Source organism: Halyomorpha halys, unplaced genomic scaffold (genome assembly GCF_000696795.3).
Source record: "Halyomorpha halys isolate HHAL.00 unplaced genomic scaffold, Hhal_1.1 Scaffold441.1, whole genome shotgun sequence".
NCBI lineage: Eukaryota > Metazoa > Arthropoda > Insecta > Hemiptera > Pentatomidae > Halyomorpha > Halyomorpha halys.
In genome coordinates, this window is record NW_027106497.1 from 735,323 (window position 1) to 756,186 (window position 20,864).

At 30.0% G+C, this 20,864-nt stretch overlaps 1 protein-coding gene across 2 annotated transcripts in view; it reads right to left on the reverse strand.

The window, feature by feature from the left end:
- Positions 1–19,399, reverse strand: part of LOC106682772 (fas-binding factor 1) — a 21,277-nt gene extending 1,878 nt beyond the window's left edge. The window contains exons 1-19 of one of the 2 annotated variants that reach the window (XM_014423814.3): positions 18,776–18,982; positions 18,554–18,619; positions 18,429–18,462; positions 18,292–18,346; positions 17,784–18,181; positions 12,505–12,631; positions 11,048–11,205; positions 10,403–10,495; positions 7,937–8,056; positions 7,321–7,430; positions 7,058–7,249; positions 5,190–5,296; positions 4,860–4,956; positions 4,523–4,674; positions 4,255–4,358; positions 3,516–3,706; positions 2,968–3,111; positions 2,022–2,198; positions 603–740 (exon numbers count right to left, since the gene is read on the reverse strand). In XM_014423814.3, the coding sequence (XP_014279300.1) occupies positions 603–740; positions 2,022–2,198; positions 2,968–3,111; positions 3,516–3,706; positions 4,255–4,358; positions 4,523–4,674; positions 4,860–4,956; positions 5,190–5,296; positions 7,058–7,249; positions 7,321–7,430; positions 7,937–8,056; positions 10,403–10,495; positions 11,048–11,205; positions 12,505–12,631; positions 17,784–18,181; positions 18,292–18,346; positions 18,429–18,462; positions 18,554–18,619; positions 18,776–18,871 (2,559 nt within the window). In that variant the 5' untranslated portion in view covers positions 18,872–18,982. Of the gene's footprint in view, positions 1–602; positions 741–2,021; positions 2,199–2,967; positions 3,112–3,515; positions 3,707–4,254; positions 4,359–4,522; positions 4,675–4,859; positions 4,957–5,189; positions 5,297–7,057; positions 7,250–7,320; positions 7,431–7,936; positions 8,057–10,402; positions 10,496–11,047; positions 11,206–12,504; positions 12,632–17,783; positions 18,182–18,291; positions 18,347–18,428; positions 18,463–18,553; positions 18,620–18,775; positions 18,983–19,220 lie in introns of those variants that run through there. The other variant, XM_067044851.1, reaches the window with a different exon arrangement.
- Positions 19,400–20,864: the final 1,465 nt, after the last annotated feature.

Below are 20,864 nucleotides of genomic sequence, written 5' to 3' on the forward strand. Positions count from 1 at the left end.
ACAATTTAATTTGTTTAAAAAATAATTTAGTTGAAATTTTGTTTTTCTCATTTTCAAAATTCTATCCTCTTCGCTAGAGTATGCTTCTCATTTCATAACTGTTTTATTTATTTTGCCATAATTCTTTTATTTATTTTTTCATTCATATCTAAATGATCACTAATGATTATGAGAACTCACTTCACAGGGGTTCTAGGAAAACCCATGAGAAAATGTTTATTAAAAAAAAATCAGATCTTTAAAATGTTTTTTAGATAGAAAAATAGTTAGTCAATATTGTACCAAAATTTTGAAATAGTCCATAGAATGGTATAAAACAAATTCACAACAGTGAATTTCACCTGTTTAGTCAATAAAAGTAATTTTAATCAGAAACAATAGGGTTTATTAAATCTTTTACATTCTCAATGAGATGTCAATTATCTATTAAGATGATTTTGATATCAGTTTAACAGGCATAGTAGAGGCAGATCCCTTGGCCAAAAACATCAAAAATCCTGGATATCAAACCCATAACTTCATGGTATTAATCGCTATAGAGATATTTAACAAAGAGCACAAACTTAATTAAAATAAAGAATATATGAAATATTTTATTGTACCTTGGCTAGAACTCTTTCCTTCGTTTCGATTTGATTCAATTGCTCTTTTACTTCTCTTTGTTGGTTTTCCATTTCTTGCTTCATTGCTTTTGCTTCTTCAATTGCCGATAAGCCTTCATTTCTTAATTTTTCAGCACTCTGAAGGAAAAAATAAAATAAAATAAGAACCAGAGAATAAAATCTGCTTTAACTGAAGAATATGATCTAATTAACTATAACTGATAAAATAATATAAGTCTATATTTATACAAAATAAATACAACCTACAGACATACCACATTCAAAACTGATTGATTTATCAATCAATAAATTTATTTATCCTAATTTTACATAAATCAACAAAAACTCATAATGTATGAGTTTTTTGATCTTTGACGGCCATGAGGGCTTAAGTCACTTTTTGAGCATTTGGAGATTATGTTGTATTATAGCACCAAATTAGAGCTACCGGTTGGTAACAAGGTCTTTATGCTTCAGATAGACTTACTACTATATTATTTTATAAAAATAACTATTACAAAAATATCAATAATTAGATTTTACATAATGTTTTGAACTTTGTTTTTGCTCTCCTGAAAAATTCATATTTTCGAATTAAGCCTTTAGCACCGTGTATCAAAAATATGTTTATAAAGAAAAAGAAAAAACAATTATGGGTTGCCAGAAAAAAAAAGAGAAGTATAAGGAATATGAGAAGTATATCTTTATACAATTTAATTCCAAAAACATCTCAAATGAATTCTAGAATTCAGAAACATATTATAGGAATCCTACAAAAATATGATCAATTAATTGATTCTTCCTCCAGAAAAATCACCAAATTTAACCAATTTAATAACTAAAGACTTCATGAGAAGGGCAATAGCTATTGACAAATAGGTGAACAACCTCGTAAAGTGTATCAAAAAGTTACTATAAGTCTGAAGATGACCTATCCTGCTTCTTGACAATATGGCCTGCATCATCTTAATTTGAAAACATTAATTTTTTTAAGTAGAGAGGTATTTGAAAACATTTACTAATATTACGCAGCATTATAAATCTCATTTTAATGAGGATTCTGTGAACTATAAATTGCCTATACATACAATAAATATAAATGGTAATTTGTAAACCTGTACAAATACTTTCAAAACTTAGTTCAATTTTATTTATTTGTTTATTTTATTAGAAGTAATTTATTTTTTTTGTTTAAATTGATTTACATCATTATTTTGCTCATAAATCAATAAAAAATGCTTACTAATAAATAAAAATGTGATCAGAATGTAAAATAATTTAATGGAAAAATGCATCCATAAATTTATGGGTGAACCACTTTTTTGTGCGGAAAAGTTTTTCATAAGTTAATAAAAATCCCTAATGACTTGATGAATAACAGGTACAGGTAATAATATTACTGAAAACATTGAGACAGACCTTGAGCATGTCGTTGACGTGCCTCTCCCTGTTCTCAAGCCTTAGGTCCATTTCCTTTTGCTCCCAGGTGATCTGTTCCACAGCCTGCCTCATCTCTGCCTGCCTCCTTCGCTCCATCTCTGCGGCTTCCTTTGCCTGCCTAGCTGTTTCCAAGGCTGCTTCCACTTCGGCACGTGCCTACCAATCAGGTCATCATTTACTTCAGAACAATAAATTGAAAATAAGAGGGCTGTCCAGAAAGTAACAGTAAATAATGAGTGAAAGCCGAGTGAGGCAATGGTGCATTGATTTTAAAAATTTGAAAACTGTCGTTTCACGATTACAGAACTGTCGGAATATTTTCCACTTTAGATTTCTGAATTCCAGTCGTAAACCTCTTCTTAGGAGACAATTCCAGAATTTACAATTGGTGATATAGTTAATGAATACATTTTCAAATTGATTGTGAATGAATTTTTCAAGTAAAATGAATGTTGTGGAATTTAGGGAAATGGAATTTCATAAACAAAGACGAGAGTGTGTTCTCACCAATAGACGCCGCGACAGACTGTTCTAGCCTCAAGGGACACTAAGCTATCTCATACTAGAGCAGTGTCGCTAACTACCGTTTTATTTTACAATCCAAATAATAAAACCTATTTTCTACAACAATGAATTAGGATTTTTTTTTTTAGTCTTAAAAAAATATACACAATTTAACATAAAATACAAGAAATCAAAATAATCAACAAATTAAAGCTAGTGCAAGTGCCATAGATGTAATACAAAACTTTATTTCACAATTGTAACTGTTGTGTGTTACAACAATGGGTCAAGTACACCTAAACTGCTGAAAAATGGTATTACATGACAAAATTGAAAAAATAAAAAAGATATTTTTGTAAGGGAGAATTAACAAAAATAAAGGGAATTTAAAATCTCCAATTAAAATTTGTGAAGAAGAGACCTGCATAATGTCCAGTGGTGGAATGGTTCCTTCTGTCCGGCCTTGAATAGAATAAGTAGCCTCTAGCCTCGCCCGCTCTGCTGCTAATTCCAATTTATCTTTTGCTATTTCTCCTTGTTCTTTTAATGCCTGGTCTCTCATTATCTACAATTTTATTTCAATGGATTATAAAAATATATTTAAAAAAAAAAATTGCTACATTATTTGACCAATACTTTTTTTAAAAATTATTATTATTGTAACGGGGAGTAGTGCTGCTCGTGTCAGTATCATTGATACATGTGCTCTCTGGATAGCGCTAAATTAGCACCAACTCTCATCACAAGGGCCCTAGTCAACTTACATTGGGCTGTGTGAGGGAAAATGGCTTAGTAGCCTATTTCCTGTGGCAAAGAGAAAAAAAATTATTATAACAGGCCTATCACTAAACCTTTACAATTTAACCTTTCTTTAGAGCAGAAATCATTGATCAAGTAACATTGTTTTGTATTAATTAATCCATACATCATTTTTTTCAAATTGAAAGTCATAATCACAGTACTGATTACCTTGATCTGTAGCGCCAGCGCATCCAACTGTTCTCTCTCCCTCTTGGCCTCAGCCTGCCTCACCTCTTCACGTAGCCGCACCTCTGTTGACTGCCTCCTAGACTCCCTTGCGTGCTCTTCTCGCCTTATCTTTTCCATTTCTAGTGCTTCATCTAATTCTTTCCTCTCTGCTTCTAATGTTGCTTTCAGTACTAAAGAATACATAAAACTGACTATAATAAACTAGAACTCATAAATGGTTATTTTAAGAAAATGATCATGTTAACAATTAATTAGTTGTTACCACATTGAAGCCCCCAATAGCTGGAGCAAACAAATACCTTTCTTGAACACAATGAATATATTTTTATGGAAAAAAGTTGGATAAGTATATGTCAAAAAGCAGAGGTCTTTAACACTACTCTTTATCTAAAGAACTACAATAACATATTTACAGTTAATTCCAATACTCAACCATATTTAACAACAGATATTCCTTTTCCATACAAAAAAATACTAGTTCAAATAAGAGTCATACATCATACAATTTGTATTGTTTTATAGTTTATTTGTATCCATCATATTTACTTTGTGTGTATAATATATATATATTGTATTATGAATCGTATGCGTGAATAAATAAACCTTTTGGAGAGTACGAAAAAAAAAATTGCATTTACTAGTATACATTGTGGCTAACTCTATTTGTAGAGGACTTTCCAAGGGAAAATAAATAAAAACTACATATTAGACAAGTTACCTTCAATTTGTCGTTCTTTTTCTAATAGCGCTGACTCCCTCTCTGAAAGTTCAACTTCATCTTTTGGTCTTTCTTGTCCTCTAAGTGGCAGGCGTATAACTTGACTATTTTTTTTTTGTTTTTAAAGTGAAAAAATGCATGAAAAAAAGAAACAGGTAAAATATCTTTAAAAACTATTTTAGTAATATAAAAAGGAAAAGTGATTCCGTCAAGAGTACTAATATAATTATGAGATCTACTTTAGCAAAAAAATATCTTAAATGCTTACGAGTTCGATTTAGGAGTTATCATAGTAAAAGATGCAGCTTGCTCCATAGCGAGGCGATGGAACTCTCCTAACTTAGTCAAATCTGCAAGCCGTTCCTCTTCCAACTTAGCAATTCTATCCTTGTGTTCTGTTATTATAAGCGTTTCTTTTTCCTTAAATCAATGATATACTATTTATTTCTTAAATATCTAGATGTAGTTATTTGTATTTGATTTATTAAGTAATTATAGATGTACTAAAGTTTTAGAATAACTATATTATAATATAATATCATAACTATATGCTAGGCTTAGGGATGAAATAAAACATTAATGAATTATCCTGTTTGTCTGAATACCTTCAATTTTGCAATTTTTTCTTCATATTCCAATGTAGTTTCCTCAAAGGTTTTCTTTAGGCGTTCTAAACGAGTTTCCCATGCAGATATTTCAAATCTATAAATATAATTCTTATTTTAACAATGAAAAGAATGTGAACATGGGATAACTGAATTAAGTTATATTTGTTTATAATAGTAACACAAATTACCTTCAATAAAATTAAACACTAATTTGACATATTGAATAGGTAAGTATTTAAAATTATGAAAAAACTTTTGCTAAACAATACAAATAGTTTTGATAGATTCCTCAATTCAAATTCACTAACGACTAAATTACTAACTTACCCATGGCTCTTTTTTAAGCTTTCTATTTCCATTTCATGATTTGACATCACATTTTGAATCTTCAACTCCAAATGTTCGGTTTGTAGTTCAAGCCTGCCAACCTTAATCTAAAATTAAATAATGATTTACATTTATTTGTGAGTATGCTCTAACATTAAGCTGATAATTATTGAGATAAAGATGCCATTGGTTTTCCGAGTGTAAGCACCCAGTTAAAATGAAACCCATTAGTGTATTTAAAGCGGCACTTATTGTACAAGTTATAAGGCTCATGTCCTAACACATAGTAACTTTATCTGATATAAAATGTGACACCCAATATAGAATATTAAAGTACTCTGTATGTATATTACTGGTTGTTAAGGCCAGATAAAATATTATTTTTGATGCCTAACATTTGACTTTAATTTCAGATCTTGAACTAAAAGTTTATTTTATCATTAATAACAGAATCGTTGTTTTAGTTATTAAGGTGGCAAAAATAGCTCCATTACTGTGTACCTATTTGCATATACAAATAAAATTGTTCATTACAATGTCATATTGCTTAGTAGATCCCACCCTCTAAAGTATTTCACACATGCAATGTAAAAATCAAGCGGTAAATGCTAATAGTGTCTCTATTTTGACCCTTAGAACAATAAATGACTATTTTGACCCTTACAAAATAAATGCTGTTTTCATTTGGAAGGGGTATTTCTTTATTTACCTCTTTTTTTCATCTCATCGGTTTTTTAATTTTTCATTTTTTTTGCAAGCCGTTTTGCCTAATTGTCAGATTAGGTACCAATATTAGTTTAAATATTGCTACTTAGTTTTAATAGTGGCACAACTAAAAAAAAAAAAAGATTTTTTTTTCATATTCTTAGCTTAACATGTTTCATCCAAGAGAATAGCACATCTTCATTTTCTCTAATTTTCCACCGGAGAACAGATGTACCAGTATGAAACTAATCAACCTTTATAGAACAATGGTATAAGGTTAGTTACCTCATTATTTTCAGGAGGTTAGTTCAAATTGTTTTCTTAAATAGTGACACATTTTGCTTGGTGAGCAAGCAATTAATGCAGATTTTTCTTGTAAACAGTGAAAACTTTGGATCTGAACTTATTTTGAATTTTATAATTTTCAAAACTGTTTTCATATTTTCAGTACTACCAGAGTAAGAAATCCTCATCACCTAAATAAGAAGAATATAGTAATTGGATCAAATTTTCAACAGATCTATGATCTCAATCCCCTGAATTCTAAAAACACAATCTGTGTTTTCGGTCATTGGCCAATCTGTTTCTATGCCATAGTTACTTTTTCAATTGGTAGAATCATTTTGTTGCTTTTTTTTCTTATAGGTATTCAGCCCTTGATACCTGTATATTTAATTAGGACGATTAATCCTAAAAACAAAATTTCAGACAGACAGACATTCACATGCACGCACACACTATAAAGAAACACTACTAACATTGGCTCAATATAAGGGAAGGTACAAGAAGCAAGTTTTGTATTAGACCTCACATCTAAAGCAGTAAAATGGAGAGCAAAAGCAGTAAAATGGAGAGCAGAAGCACCAGATATTTTTTATTTGTAATGAAAATGAATTATAATAAATATAATATATCTAGATAATTGACTGTATAATTTTAAATATGAAGAAAATGGTCAGGGTTGCCATCAAAAAGAACAAAAATACTTTATAACTATTTATTGTCTGATGTTTCGCTCCACTTTGTAGGGCTTCATCAGGGCCCTGAGGATATTTTTGTTCTTTTTGACCACAACCCTGACCCTCTTCTTCATATTTATAATAAATATAACATTTAATAAACTAAAAACTGCAACAAATTCCTTAAGAAATAAATGTTCTCACCTCTAGATCATGAATTATATTGTCTTTATGAGCCAGCTCTTCTGAAAGATGGTTAGAAGTCAATTCATTATTACTCACTTCTTCATTATTTTCTTTTGCAGAATCATGATTTTTCTTGTGAATTGGAGAAATTTTACTGTTTGGTGATGTGCTGCTGGTGCTGACCACTCTTTCTGCTTCATGCATCAATTCCTTGAAAATAATCATCATAAATAAAACTGTTAAAAAACTAATCCAAATAGAAAATATTTAAAATATTTTACTTGCATGTAAATCTGAAGATTTTCAGTGCGTTTGCTCATGGCAGCCACGAGTTCCATTTGGACACTTGCCAGCTTTGACATAATGTTGCCATCAACTTCATTAACCTGTTCTACATAGCTTATATTAAAAAAAAAAAAGAGAGAATAACAGTTTACCTAAATATTACTTAAACGGACTACAAATAAACAAAAATCTTTGGTTGTGGTTAAGCCTACAAGGAATACTTCTCTTCAATTTTGGAAATAATAAGAGGTCACTTTTAGCAAAATCAGGGCTGTGATTTAGATGAGAAAGAATTTCCTACTAATTGGTTAAGGAGAGGTAGTATAAACCCTTATATAAAACCTTAGCAGAGGTCTTGAAGACTCTGTAAACCACAGGTTGTCTTATTTAGAGTGTGATAATGAGTTACATCAGTTGGCCATTCTATAAACTAAATAAGGTGGATCCATACAGAAAATGAAAAAGTTCCTTGAAATTGAAAAAAAAAATTAACTTTTATTGTAAAAATTATAAATATATCTTTAATTCCCATTATCCAAACTTTTTACGACTCAGAAAAAACTAGAAATGACTTAAAAAAGGGACTGCCTGTTCTTGAAAAAGTAAGCAAACCTTGTGGAGATGCCTGAACAGAATTAGCTTGATGATGTTCCACTTGCTTTAGCTCTGACTGCTCTAGCTGAGGTTTTGAAGGAGTACCTCCAAGCCAATCAGGAAGCTTCTTAGAGTCATCTGTTAAAAATAACAATTTCTTTGATTCAATAATGTTTATTTTTAAATTTAAAATAAATAATACCAATAATACCCAGTTTAAAATTAAATTATTTTAATCTGAAATTAATGGTATTCTCACTTCTATAATTAGTTCCTTTTTTAATCAAAACTAATACAATAGTTTAGTCATTAATGTTCCGGGGCATTGCACTCCATCTTGAGAAGAAAAATTTACTATTTTTATTAGATTAATATTACAATAAATTTTAGTTATATTTTTAAGTGATACATCACAAATCATTATAAATATTTAATTAAAAATATCCCAACTATTATTTGAGTAGCACAGTTACAAAGCCAGGTCCATTTTTTTACAGACTAAGTTACAGATTGTTTCCATCAGGTGGTCTCATTCCCTATCCAACACTAATGCTCTTTAATAAAAAAAATGGCTTGAAATATCTTCAAGATTGTGGCAGTCTTGGGACTAGTCAACAGAAGTTTCACTTCTGGAATTGAAATAATGTATTCAAATTTTATTAATAATAATATTTATTATACAAAAATACAATATCATTTTTATTTTTTAATTTAATTATAATTATAAAATAATGTTTTATTTAATTATATCATTCAGTTGTGAAATTATACTTTATATTATTATTCGTATTCTTAGTAAATATTGATATGATTGGCTTGTGATAGCTGAAAGAATCACTGATTGAATGTTTTCAATGTGTATTGCAAATATTGCATCAATTGTTGTACCACCTCTGGCAGTATTTTTTAATGGCGAGTTTATCATTCTTAAAAGTATTTTATTTTGTAGAAGATCTATTAATTGTTTAGATTAAGCTTACCTTAAAAATAGAGAATCTTTTAACTACATTTAGCCTAGCAATATGAAACGTGTTTAGGACGTGGAAACGGTTAAGCAAACAAAAATGATTATCCCTAACAAGTATAAAAGTTTAAACGTATTACTATAATTATTTACTCAAACAATGCGGTATCTGGTGCTATCTTTGCCACTTTTCGCCTCTCTAACTCAGTGTAGCATCAAGATATCTCATTACTAAGAAGGTGGAATACTAAACTATTCCCTCACAGTGTGCAACTCCAATTTTTGGTTTTCAAAATATTTAAATTCAAACATTCCATTTTTATCTTTGACTTTTGAAGCTCCCACTGGAACTTTGTCGAATCGCCTCCACTCAGGTCTTTCTTAATTCTGTGATACAAACTGAAGTTGCTTGGAGCTAGGAAGGGACTGTAGGGTGGCTACGGATGTTTTGCCAAGTTGAACTTGGCCAAATCTTAAAGACTGGACAAATTACCACTAGTCAGTTTTCCATTGTAGAGCTCCACCATTTGAATGATCAAGTCCTCCAGGTCCCTTCAGACATCAAATTGGTTTCTACACCTTGGCTATGGGCCTGCCGCTCAAATTTCACTAGCCACCGCCAAAGTTTTGGCCACGTTTGACCTTGGCAACACTCCCACAGCTACTCTACAGCCCCAACCTAGCTCTCACTTCTTTCTGTTCCCCCAAATCAAAGAGACCTGGAAGGGAAGCAGTTCAACACAGTTCTAGCAGTTCAGGCAGCTTAACGAGATTTCTGAAAGTATTCTACATGAAGAGCTCCAGAGAGTCTATGAACTATAAAAAAAAAACACTGGTAGTTGCGTGTGTTGATGCTTTTAAGTTCACTATACATGAATATTTAATAGCTAACCTTACTGAGACCAGTCTTATAACTTTGTGAATGTAGCAGTATACCTACCTCGACCAGCCTCCAGGTCATCTTCCCTCTAGTCTTGCTTTCAAGAGTAATTTAGCTATTCAATTATTGCCCTTACAGTAGACACAATCAAACCAATCAAGTTAACCCTCTTATAAAAATTGTGAAACTGACTTATCACTCAAGTGATAACCTTTCAAGTACCATGGTTAGGATGGTAGCCTATCAAATCAAGATCAAGTTTTATGTTCTTTTTTGTTAAGGAATTCAGATTATTTCAATTTTCTTGGTTGTCAATACTGCCATAGCGGTGAAGAAAATCTTATTCAGGCCTGGTAACTATACTCCACTCTCAATAGTTGGCCACACACAAGCATATTTTAGATGGGTCAAGTCCATAATGTACAGACCATCTTTGCCAGTGCTTTAGATACATTAGTGTATGGAATAAATCTGGTGACCTATCTTAGTAGATCTAGATAGGCACAGGACTTTTGTACGTGATCGAAAGCTTGCAGAGTCAAAATAGTACTAAGAGAAGAAACCTTCAAATATCCATAAATACTAAAACTTCCTAAATAATTTAATCTAAATACAAAAAAATTTAAATAAGATATTATACCTTCTGCTGCTGATAATTCCTTCTTCTGCTGTGAAGAATCCTTAACTAATTCATCAAGCCAGTCAGGTATTTTACTTTCCTTGGGTTCTTTCCCTGAAATCAAATTAAAAAAAATTATGAAGAAGAAGGCCAGGAGTGCAGTCACGAGAAAACAAAAATAGTTGTTAACTAACGCCAATAATCAGTAAATCATAGCGAATACTCATTCATAAAATTAAAATAGTTATTAATAAAACCACTAGTAATAGGTCTATAGAGCATAAAAGTGAATCATGTCAATAATTATAATATAAACCAGGTAAGGTCTGGCTCTCAGTTATGAGAATTAACAAATCCAATAGCTTAAATAGGACTCATTTATCGTATATATGGTATCATTTATCATAGTATGGAAAAGTAGTGGAATCATTAAAAATTTCAATTATCAGTTTTCAATGGAAATAAACATTTTAAAGTCTCATGAGTCTAATTAATCATTAATTAATGAAAAATATACAGAATCTCTACCCCCTCTTTTAAGACAATAAAATGGCCTTATATGGAGAGGTTTTTGAGGACTCAACAGGAATTGTAAAAAGAATATTTTTAAGTTATAAAAATATAACATATATTTAACTGATTTACATATAAATTCTAAAACCATACTTGATCCAGCAGAAGGAGGTGCTTTTAAAGGTTGAGGTACTGAGGTAACTGGCGAGGCAGCTGTTTTAGGTCTCGTACTGTCACTGACGTTCAGTCGAGGAGTCTCTTTAGCTGGTGAAGATTTGATTCCTGTGAGCCAATCAAATTCTCCATCCAATCTAGTGTAAAAATTAAATATATATTAGTACATATCAAACCAAAAGAAATTATTACAATGATAGAGATATCATCGATAGATGTAGATGAGATCAAGCAATAAGCTGTCGAGAGAGAAAACACATTGTAGGTGTTTATGAATGTGTGTATCTAAGAAAAAAAGATACCACCAGGAAAGTATAAATACTCAGGCAAGAAATACTTGAGTCATAGAAGTGTCAAAGGAGATATATCCAAATTCCAAACCTTTTCAGTTTTTTTTTTTTTTAGAACAAGTATTATTGGATTAGTAGTTTTTAAACATCAGAAATTGCTTTGAAAAATATTATTTAGCTACACCAAATACCAAATTAAATAAAAAAAAAAAAAAAATGGGATTTATCTCATTTAGCAAGAGAAATTAATAAACCAAAAAAAAAATCATGACAATTTAAAATGCTTATTATTTTAATTACTAAACATTAACAACAAACAATTATATGAAAACAAAACAACAACAAAATTTTTAAGATGCATTCTCTTGGAACAATCCCTAAAAAATATTTTAATTCTTATGTTACCGAAAAACAAATATTTCCCCAAGATTCACTTGGTGCTCCAAATGGCTGTTTTTGATTTATCTCTACTGACTCTAAAGATTTTCAAGGTGAAAATAGTATTTAAAAAAAAAAAAAAAAAAAGCGGTGCAGTATTAATATTTCACCAACTTTATCTATAATTTTTAAACAATGCTTCAGCTATAAAGCCATGATCAAAGTTGATTTATGACCCATTATTTAATAAAACTGAGTCCATTTTGCAATGATTTCAGAGCTGTAACATTATTGTAAAAAAAAATATACATGTCATAAAATATTGTACACCTCTTTTTCCTATTGAGATTTTCCCTCTTTTCAATTTCAACCCAAAATTTGAATGTAAAATCAGATAGGATTTAGTACATCTTGAGGGGCTAGTTACAAATCATGTCAAAGGGACATAAATACTTTGGAAAACATTAAGAAAAAAATGAATTTATGCCCTTTTTCATGTCCATCCCTCACATAGAATACGGAAAAACTAATAGAAATATGTGAGAGATTGTAGCAACATGTGATTTGAACATTTTGTATAAATGAATTATGAAAAATTAAAATTGAGCGAGGTGTCAAACATAAAAGAATACATAAAAATCAGCTTAGGCTATAACCCTGAGATACAATAAAAGAAGTTTTACACTTGATATGTATTTTCTCTTTCTCTCATGACCAAACCTTCATCTTAATTATTATTATATAAGACTCAATTGAACTAAAACATACCCACTGCCTGGATTTGACCCAGAGGAAGTTTCTGCTTTTTTTTCATTCCTCCTTGTTGTGGACATTGATGGTGTGTAATCGAATGATTTCTTTTCACTGCCATCTGTTAATGTAGGACCTGTAGGGTCTACCAACAAAATTAAATTCATATACTTAATATCTTACTGGAACAAAATATGTTTATAAAAATGTATTAATCCATTGAAAAGCTGTTATTTTTTATTTATTTATCCTCAACTAATAATTGGCAACTAATATGAAATAGAGCAGACATTGAAAATTAGAATAATTAAAAATAATAGTAATAAATAGTAGTAAATTTAGTAAAAAAAAAAAAGATTTGTGAACTAAAGTAAGGATTCTTTGGTAAAGTTCGATAAATAATTATTTGTTATTTATAAACTTCAAACCAATATTTGATATGAAAAATAATTTCTATCAATGAATAAATGATATTCTTAATAATATAAATCAAATATGATTTTGTAAGGACAGTTCCAAGATAGATAATGGAGAGTGAAATTGATGTTTAGTTTGTGAGGAATAGGGAACTTTGGTCAGTGGCCACTCTCTATTCAGTAATCAGTACAGCCATGACCAATTATAAGGTACATTCATAAATTTATAAAGTTTAATAAAACTAATGGAGGTGTTAAAGTCTCTTATATGTTTACTTGTTTGAAGATACAGTTTGGTCACACCTTACATCCAGAATCATGTACATAAGTGGGCAATATAATTCAAGGATAGGTTAAAACATTAATGAACGTGAATGCTGATTCACTGTTTGTGAAATGTTGACAAAAGTGGAAACAAGCAAAGGGAGTACTCAATTCATAATCACTGATTATTTGGGCTCCAAAAATAATTAGGGATAAATTAAAAGAAATTGATAGTGAAAATTAAGGACAACCTTTAAAGACTTGGAAGATAATAATTACAAAGTCAAGGAGCACTTACAGCTGACAACACCCACAATTTTTTTAATAAATGAGGGATATACCAGCTTCCATATAAAACTTTTCTATAGCAAAAGTGAATTGATCTTGTAAAAGAAAACATTGAAAAATGCTGGAAATATACTTTGCATATAACATCGATTAATAATGGATAAAAAAAATTACTGTTCATATTATATTCACCCTTGTAATACATAAAATATATTTAATATTTTAGAAGTATAAAGCCCAATTATTTTAGAAGTATAACCTACAATTTCAACTCTAAAATGATGATCCAGCAAAATTGGCTAATTAGTAATTAAAAACCAAAACTTTTCTCACAATGAAAATTTTTTTTTATCATAAAAAAAATACAATAACGCAATGGTACTCGTACAATTGACAGTGTTACAGAAGTGGAAAACCTTTTATATGGTCTTGGCTTTATCAATAAGACCAAGAAAAATATCGACACATCAAAGTTCTCCTCCAAGTTATGTGCCTTTAGACAAAATACAGGAGTGTGACAGATGATGAAAATGACTACCTTTTCGAGGAAAGAGAAGGTGAAACAGGCTTCACAATACAAATACTACCATCCAAGACGATGTAAAAATGAACAAGTAAGCAGAAATCATGCAGAAGTAAAAGATTAAGATCATCTCCAGACCTTCTCCAAAAGTAATAGGACAGAATTACTAAGAAATCATAAACAAATAGAAAGAGACTTAATGGTAGACACTGAAACTCAAGAGAGATAGCAGGAGACAGAAAAAGAGGCTAACCTCTCCAGATGTTAGCAGTGGTGGAGAAACAGATACCTTTGGCTTTTTGAAAGCAGCGCTATAGGAAATAACACTTTTTAAAATCAAGAGTACAAGTGAGGTGATTAGTAGTACAATCTACTTTTTGTCAGTACATATAAATAAATTTTTTTTTTCACAAATTATGAATGCACTAAATCATCAACCAAAGTTGAATTTATTAAAAGCAGATTCTATCAAAATTCTCAAATCCTATATCTTAGGTATCTCCTATCAGAGGTCTGAAAATGGATGGAAGCTGTTTTGAAATTAATTGCTTCAAGTGAACTGCTATGTACTTGGACCACCCTTGGTGGTTACTACAACTCAAAAAAGTATATGGAGTATTAACTATTTAACATCAGTCATAAGTTGTTAAATTATTGAAGTTTTTTTACGTAGATTAGCTTTGAGGAGTTAATGTATAAGAAAATGGTCTTGGATTAAAGTTGATTTAGTATTTATTTATCTTAAAAGAAGTCAAACCATTAAAATAAAATAATCCTTGTTTTTAAGTTGATGTATTGACTTGCGTTTTTTTTATTACCTTCTTTTTATCTATAGTTCCCTTTTTATTTACAAGTAGAGATTCTTGATATGCACATACTATTCAACTACCTACTAACTATGAAAATTATATTTTTTAATCAATGATGTTTTATGGGAATCAGTTAAGGTGATATACTTAGCTACGTATTGCAGGCAAAAATACAATTAATGAAAGATATACATCCTTTTTAACTTCTCCGTTTCAAAGAATTTTATTTAAAATAACAACAATTAATCTATTGGAATAAGTACATGGAGTATAAGGTCACATTTACATTATTTCAGTCTTGCTTTTTCCTATCCTGTTCATATCTGTCAGATAATAGGCATATTAGATACTAATACTAACACTACATCATAATAATAATAAATGGTTCAATGATCAACTATTTGAAGAAAATAATGAGTAATGACTAGTACTGTTTGTGCACTTATTCGGATGATAGGCATGAACTCAAGAATAAAGATATGAAAGAATTTTTTTAAAAAAATGTGACTTATACTCCTCATACTTGTTACAATAGAAATATTCATGAAATAGTTGGATCAGTACTATGCCGAAATTATAGCAAAATTTCAAATTTAAATGTTTCATTTTGTACTTTTTTAAATGTATTTAAATACTTTATGAAATTTTTAAAATCCTGTTTTAGAGAATTAACTAAAAATTTAGTCACCAAATGTCATCGAATTTAACAGTTGTTTAATAATGATAGAAAAATGAAAAAAAAAAAGAATTTTTTTGTGACAAAACTATAAAAATTATCATAAATATGAATATTGTTATATTCCTAAGACATGCAAATGTTCCCCCTCATAGAATCTGATTATGAAAAATGATTTGAAGTGGGAGTTCGGAAAAAGTTATGAACTAAAAAAATAATCAGCAAAGAGTTATACGAGAAACCTTTAAAATATATATTAATAATTCGAACATATTTTTAATCTGCAAGGAGCTATACTAGAAACCTCCAAAATATAGATCAATGATTTAAATATTTTTTTTAACAGAAAAGAGCTAAAGAAGCCTCTAAAATATAGATCAATAATTCAAACATTTCTTCTGCAAGGAGTGCACATGAAACCTCTGAAGTCTATATTAATATAAACAAAACAGTAAAAGTCGCTAAACTTTACCTAACGTTTAAACATCTATAGCCTATTGACATTCTATTAATCAACTTGTAATTAAATGTGACTTTTTATCAAAAACTTTTGTATCAAACAACAATGAACTAGTTGCTACATACATTTTAAAGTCTCATCTAAAGCAGTGTAGTGGTTCAGGGAGAAGGTTTATAAAGTCAACAGAACATTTTTTCTAAGGTTAAAGGTGTTCATAGGTTAAAACAAAACAACAAAAAAACGAACAGAAATACATAATTCCTCAACTTTATAAATTTGAGAAATTATAAAATATAACTTCTCAGTCAAAATATTACGGATACTTCCGTGAACGGAAACTTCCATTCAGGTTCAATAATAATTCAGAAGAATTATCAACCAATTCCTTATAAAGAAAAGACAGGGAATAGCCGTTAGCTACATTAATATTATTTCATTAATCATAAAGTACTAATAAATTTGATTGAAGAATCATCCATTACATATAGAAATAGATCTTGATAGATATTTTTGTTCAACAAGAGACAAATTGATAAGAGAATCATAAACAAAGCAAATCAATGGGTATTTTTAGCTTAAGAGAAATAAAAATAAAAATTAGAAGAACAGTAAGATAATTATTTCCACCCTTAAAGAAAAGTTATAAGAAATTGATTGGCGCTTGAAGGGAACAATTATAAACGGACCAAGGCCAAATCATCTTCAATAAACAGATGATTTGAGTCATTATGGAAGAAGAAAAACGACATATACTCCTTATAAAATTTAAAAGGAGGTAAATAGGCATTAACTTCCTATTCCCCTGGGGAAGAGATAACTATTTGTAGGGTAAGCAAATAAAAAAAATTATAATCCACTTCACATTTGGATATATAACGAACCTGGGTAGGAAGTTATAATTAAAAAATTAGGCTAGAAAATCTATGATCTGAAAGAGAATTTATTTTTCTTACAATCACAAAACAAAAAAAAAATTGAACATAACTATGCTATCAGCTCTAGTATTTGTTTTGACACATACAAGTTTAAAAACCAACAAACGAATTAGAGGGATGACTAATTTACTGGATATAAGTTCATAGCAGGAAAACAAGAGAGGTAGGATTTACAGAAAGAATTGGAGATGGAATGAAGACAATTTTTTTGAATTGCTGCCCAGAAAAAAACAAATAAACTGTTTACTATGATATTTGGCAAAAGTTAAATTTTAACTAGTTATTTGTATTTATTCAAATCACTAGTGATTGATATTTTCGCAATTCCTCTATAATATTTAATTATATTACATTACATTTGTAGTACATTACATAAACTGTATTGAAAACAAAATGTGTTATACATCTGAATTCAATAAAAACCTATAGGGAAGAAAAGTAAATTTTTTATTTTAATAGAAAGATTCGTTTTGTATAAATAAACACTGAGCAACTATTCTCCTGAAAGGGATTTTGTATCCAATTTTAAAGAAAATAGTTCATTCAAGATCCTGAAAAGTTATACATTGCTGATTAATAAATAGATTTAAAAAAAAATATTTTCATGGCTTGAAACTTTTTAATGGTCAATCAATCATGCGAAACCTAGATAATGATTACTCATTATGGATAACATTTCACAGTAAACATATTCCTCTAATTATTACATTATCATTATATTCTCAAATATAATTTCAACTGCCCCTAAAAATAGCTTTTCATGTGATAGAATAAGAAACAATATATAATAAGAAACCCTTCAAATTCAGAATTAATGTTCTATTAGCATAGATATTTTACAATTAAATTTTACCAACAATCTCTAATGATGCAATAAAATACGAAAATGATGACAAAACATATTTATTCATGACGTCTATACCTACCTAATCCAACTTTCACTGCAGGTTCTTCATTGGAAAATTTAATGTCACCAAATAGTTCATTCATCAGAATGCCTTTGTTTCTGTTTCGGGACTTCATAGTAGGAACCAGAGGGGCAGGTGCAGGCAATACTGGCTCTTGGTCAATCACTTCTTTTTTCTTCTTATTATCTTCTTTCACTTTTTTATCAATAGATTTTAATAAATTTTCATCTTCAGAAGACAAGCTAATTTTACTTTCATATATATTATCAATAATGTGAGGTTTTTCTGGTGAATCTTTCAATCCTAACCAATCAGCAGTATTCTTAGAACGTTTTTCAATTTTTTTAGCCTTTGAATGATCAGTTCTAGTGTCATAACCAATAGGACCTGATGATTCTTTAAATAAAGGCAAAGACCTGAAATAAAAGACAAATATTTTGATGTTAAGAATAATGGAACATTAATAAATATACAATTACTCATGAAACAGTGGACATAATGATTAAAATTTGTAAGTAAAAAAAACCTTAGTAAATCGTCTTCAACTACATCCTCTAAATTACTGCTAATATTCTGCAGATCTATAAAATACAAAAAAAAAAAAAAAGATTAAGCTAGCCCAACCTTAATATAAAATAAGTGAAAATAATTTATAAACATTACCTGCTTTATTCTTTGATCTGTACTTGCTGGGACTCTGAAAGCATGGACAGCAATTTTCTTTAAAAATAAACTCGACAATTATTAGGTGCAAAATCAAACGATTTTATAAGGAGGGCATAATTTACCTTAAGGCCAGCTGTCTTTCCCTCAGGATCTGCGATGTGATATTTTTTATCTAGTTCACTGGCACTCTAGAACAAAAGGTTTACACAAATATAGCAAACCAGAATAAGGGAAGCTTAAACTGGATAAGTCAGGACGACCGACACTGAGATACATGACACCTTGAAAAAAAAAAAGAGAAACCGGAAATATAGGGGTTAAAATTATTTGCAAAGAAATCTAACTTGTAATATTTGTTCTAATTCATTAGGATCGACTTCTGAAACATCTGATAGAGAAAGGCCATCAATGATTCCCTCGGTTTTTATAAAATCCGACATTTCACATTCGATGGTGGACAAGCCAACAGCTTGTTTTGACAACTGTAACCAAACAACCGAACCGCTAAGCTGGTTACTAAAATCACATTAAGAGTACATGCGATTTAAACAGTAATTTTTTTAGTTAAAGTATTATTTTTTTTTTCAAAATAAAATGATTGTTTACGTTCTAATTATGTTTTTAAACGAATAATAGTGTATACAATTTGATTATTATCATAACCACTAACCGATCGGAAAGTCTTTAAGATATCGTTTATTTAAAAAGTGAGCCGAAACATTTTATTGCCAATTGCAATGAATTTTATTTATTGATTCTTAACAGTTTTAAGAATAATTATTTTTTTACCATTTTAAACTGTTCATAAAGGGAACTAAGGATGCTTCTTCTTTCTTAATATTCCTATATCAATGCTCTGCAAAATATAAAACCTAATGTAGATATAAATATACTAAAAATTATTTAAAATGACTAAAAAAAATAATAAGAAAACCTATTTTTTTTTAAATCACACGAAGTGTGATCAACAATTATCAGGTGAGACTGAACTTTACTATTTAATTACTTGTTTTATTATCGTTTAAAACATATTTGTTAAAATATGTCTTATTCAATTTTCAAATACTTACTTAATGTTTTTAATTTAATATTTTAAAAAATATTCCACTTCCTTTTTCATATAGCTTTTCCATAGTAACATCTCTTAAAACTCTAAATTCGTATTTGATCTACCCTCACACCCATTAAAATCAAATTTATAGCTATATGAACAATCTAGTGAATGATTAGAACATATAATGATAATCGCCTAGAGCGATTTTAAGACAGAATTAAGGAAGATTCGATACTTTCGATACTCAATGGTATCAATATTCTCTGTTCAGTACTAACGATACCAGTATCCATACTTTTCATTATATATTTTTAAATAAAACAAAAGAGGAGAAGTAAAAAAACATGGATTTTCACTTCTTTCTTTCCTCGTTGTTCCTTTTTTCAGCATTGAGTTCAAACTTTAATCCACTTCCACCACTTATTTTTTTCATCTTCGGCTAATTTTTTGTTTTTTTGTTTATTACCTTGTTCCTGGTTATTTCTTACACACGGAGGAGGGAGGAGGTTATGTAAAGACATATTTCTAACCAGAGTGGGGGGGGGGGAGGGGAGTGTCAATTTTTCATTCCTTGAGGCCACCACTAAATAAAAGTCAACCTCCCCCAGACCGGATACAAACCGACGCCGCTGATGACTAGGTTACTAAGTTGACGCCTCAACTCCATCGGTTACAAACGGCCTCAATCTTCGACCAGTTGACGGATCTGCCTCTATGCCTTTCATCTTGTTTTTCTTAATCATATAGAGATTATCTCAATCCTACATGTAAGGCAATGTCGACCAACCGTATTCGTGTTTTAGGTTTTGGCTCCACTCACCAATTGGTCTTTCAAGTGTCTGGCATCCTACATCAATGTCCTAACCATTTCAGTTGGATTTCATCTAATTGTGTTTCCTCCATCGAGACTATTCGTTCCGGATGGCTTCCTTGTGTATACAGTCCTCTTTGTGTTCCTAGCGATCTTCTGAGGTAAATTATCTCTGTGGTGGTTAATCTGGAAATACTTATTTAAGGCTGTCTAGTGATCTAGGCGATGTAGTTTCACAGACAAAAATATTGTTAAAGATCACCAGTTTGGTATTCAAGTTGATCTCTTTCTCGCCGATTATTGTATAACTAATTTAATAAAAATATCCGTTAGCTTTTTGCGAACTATTTGAAATTTCTTGGTCTATGCGTTTATCTCTGCTTATAAGAGTACCCAGTCATTGGTAGGAATCATTGTAGATGATATGATGATGATACCTAAAATAGAGCTTTTTCTTAGCTGTCAATAAATGTAGCTGTTCAAACAGAGAGAAAACGAAAAAAAAAGGTTAGAGGTTGACAACTTTCTTTTTTTTTTTTTTTAGGAGGGTGTCAATGCAACATTGTGG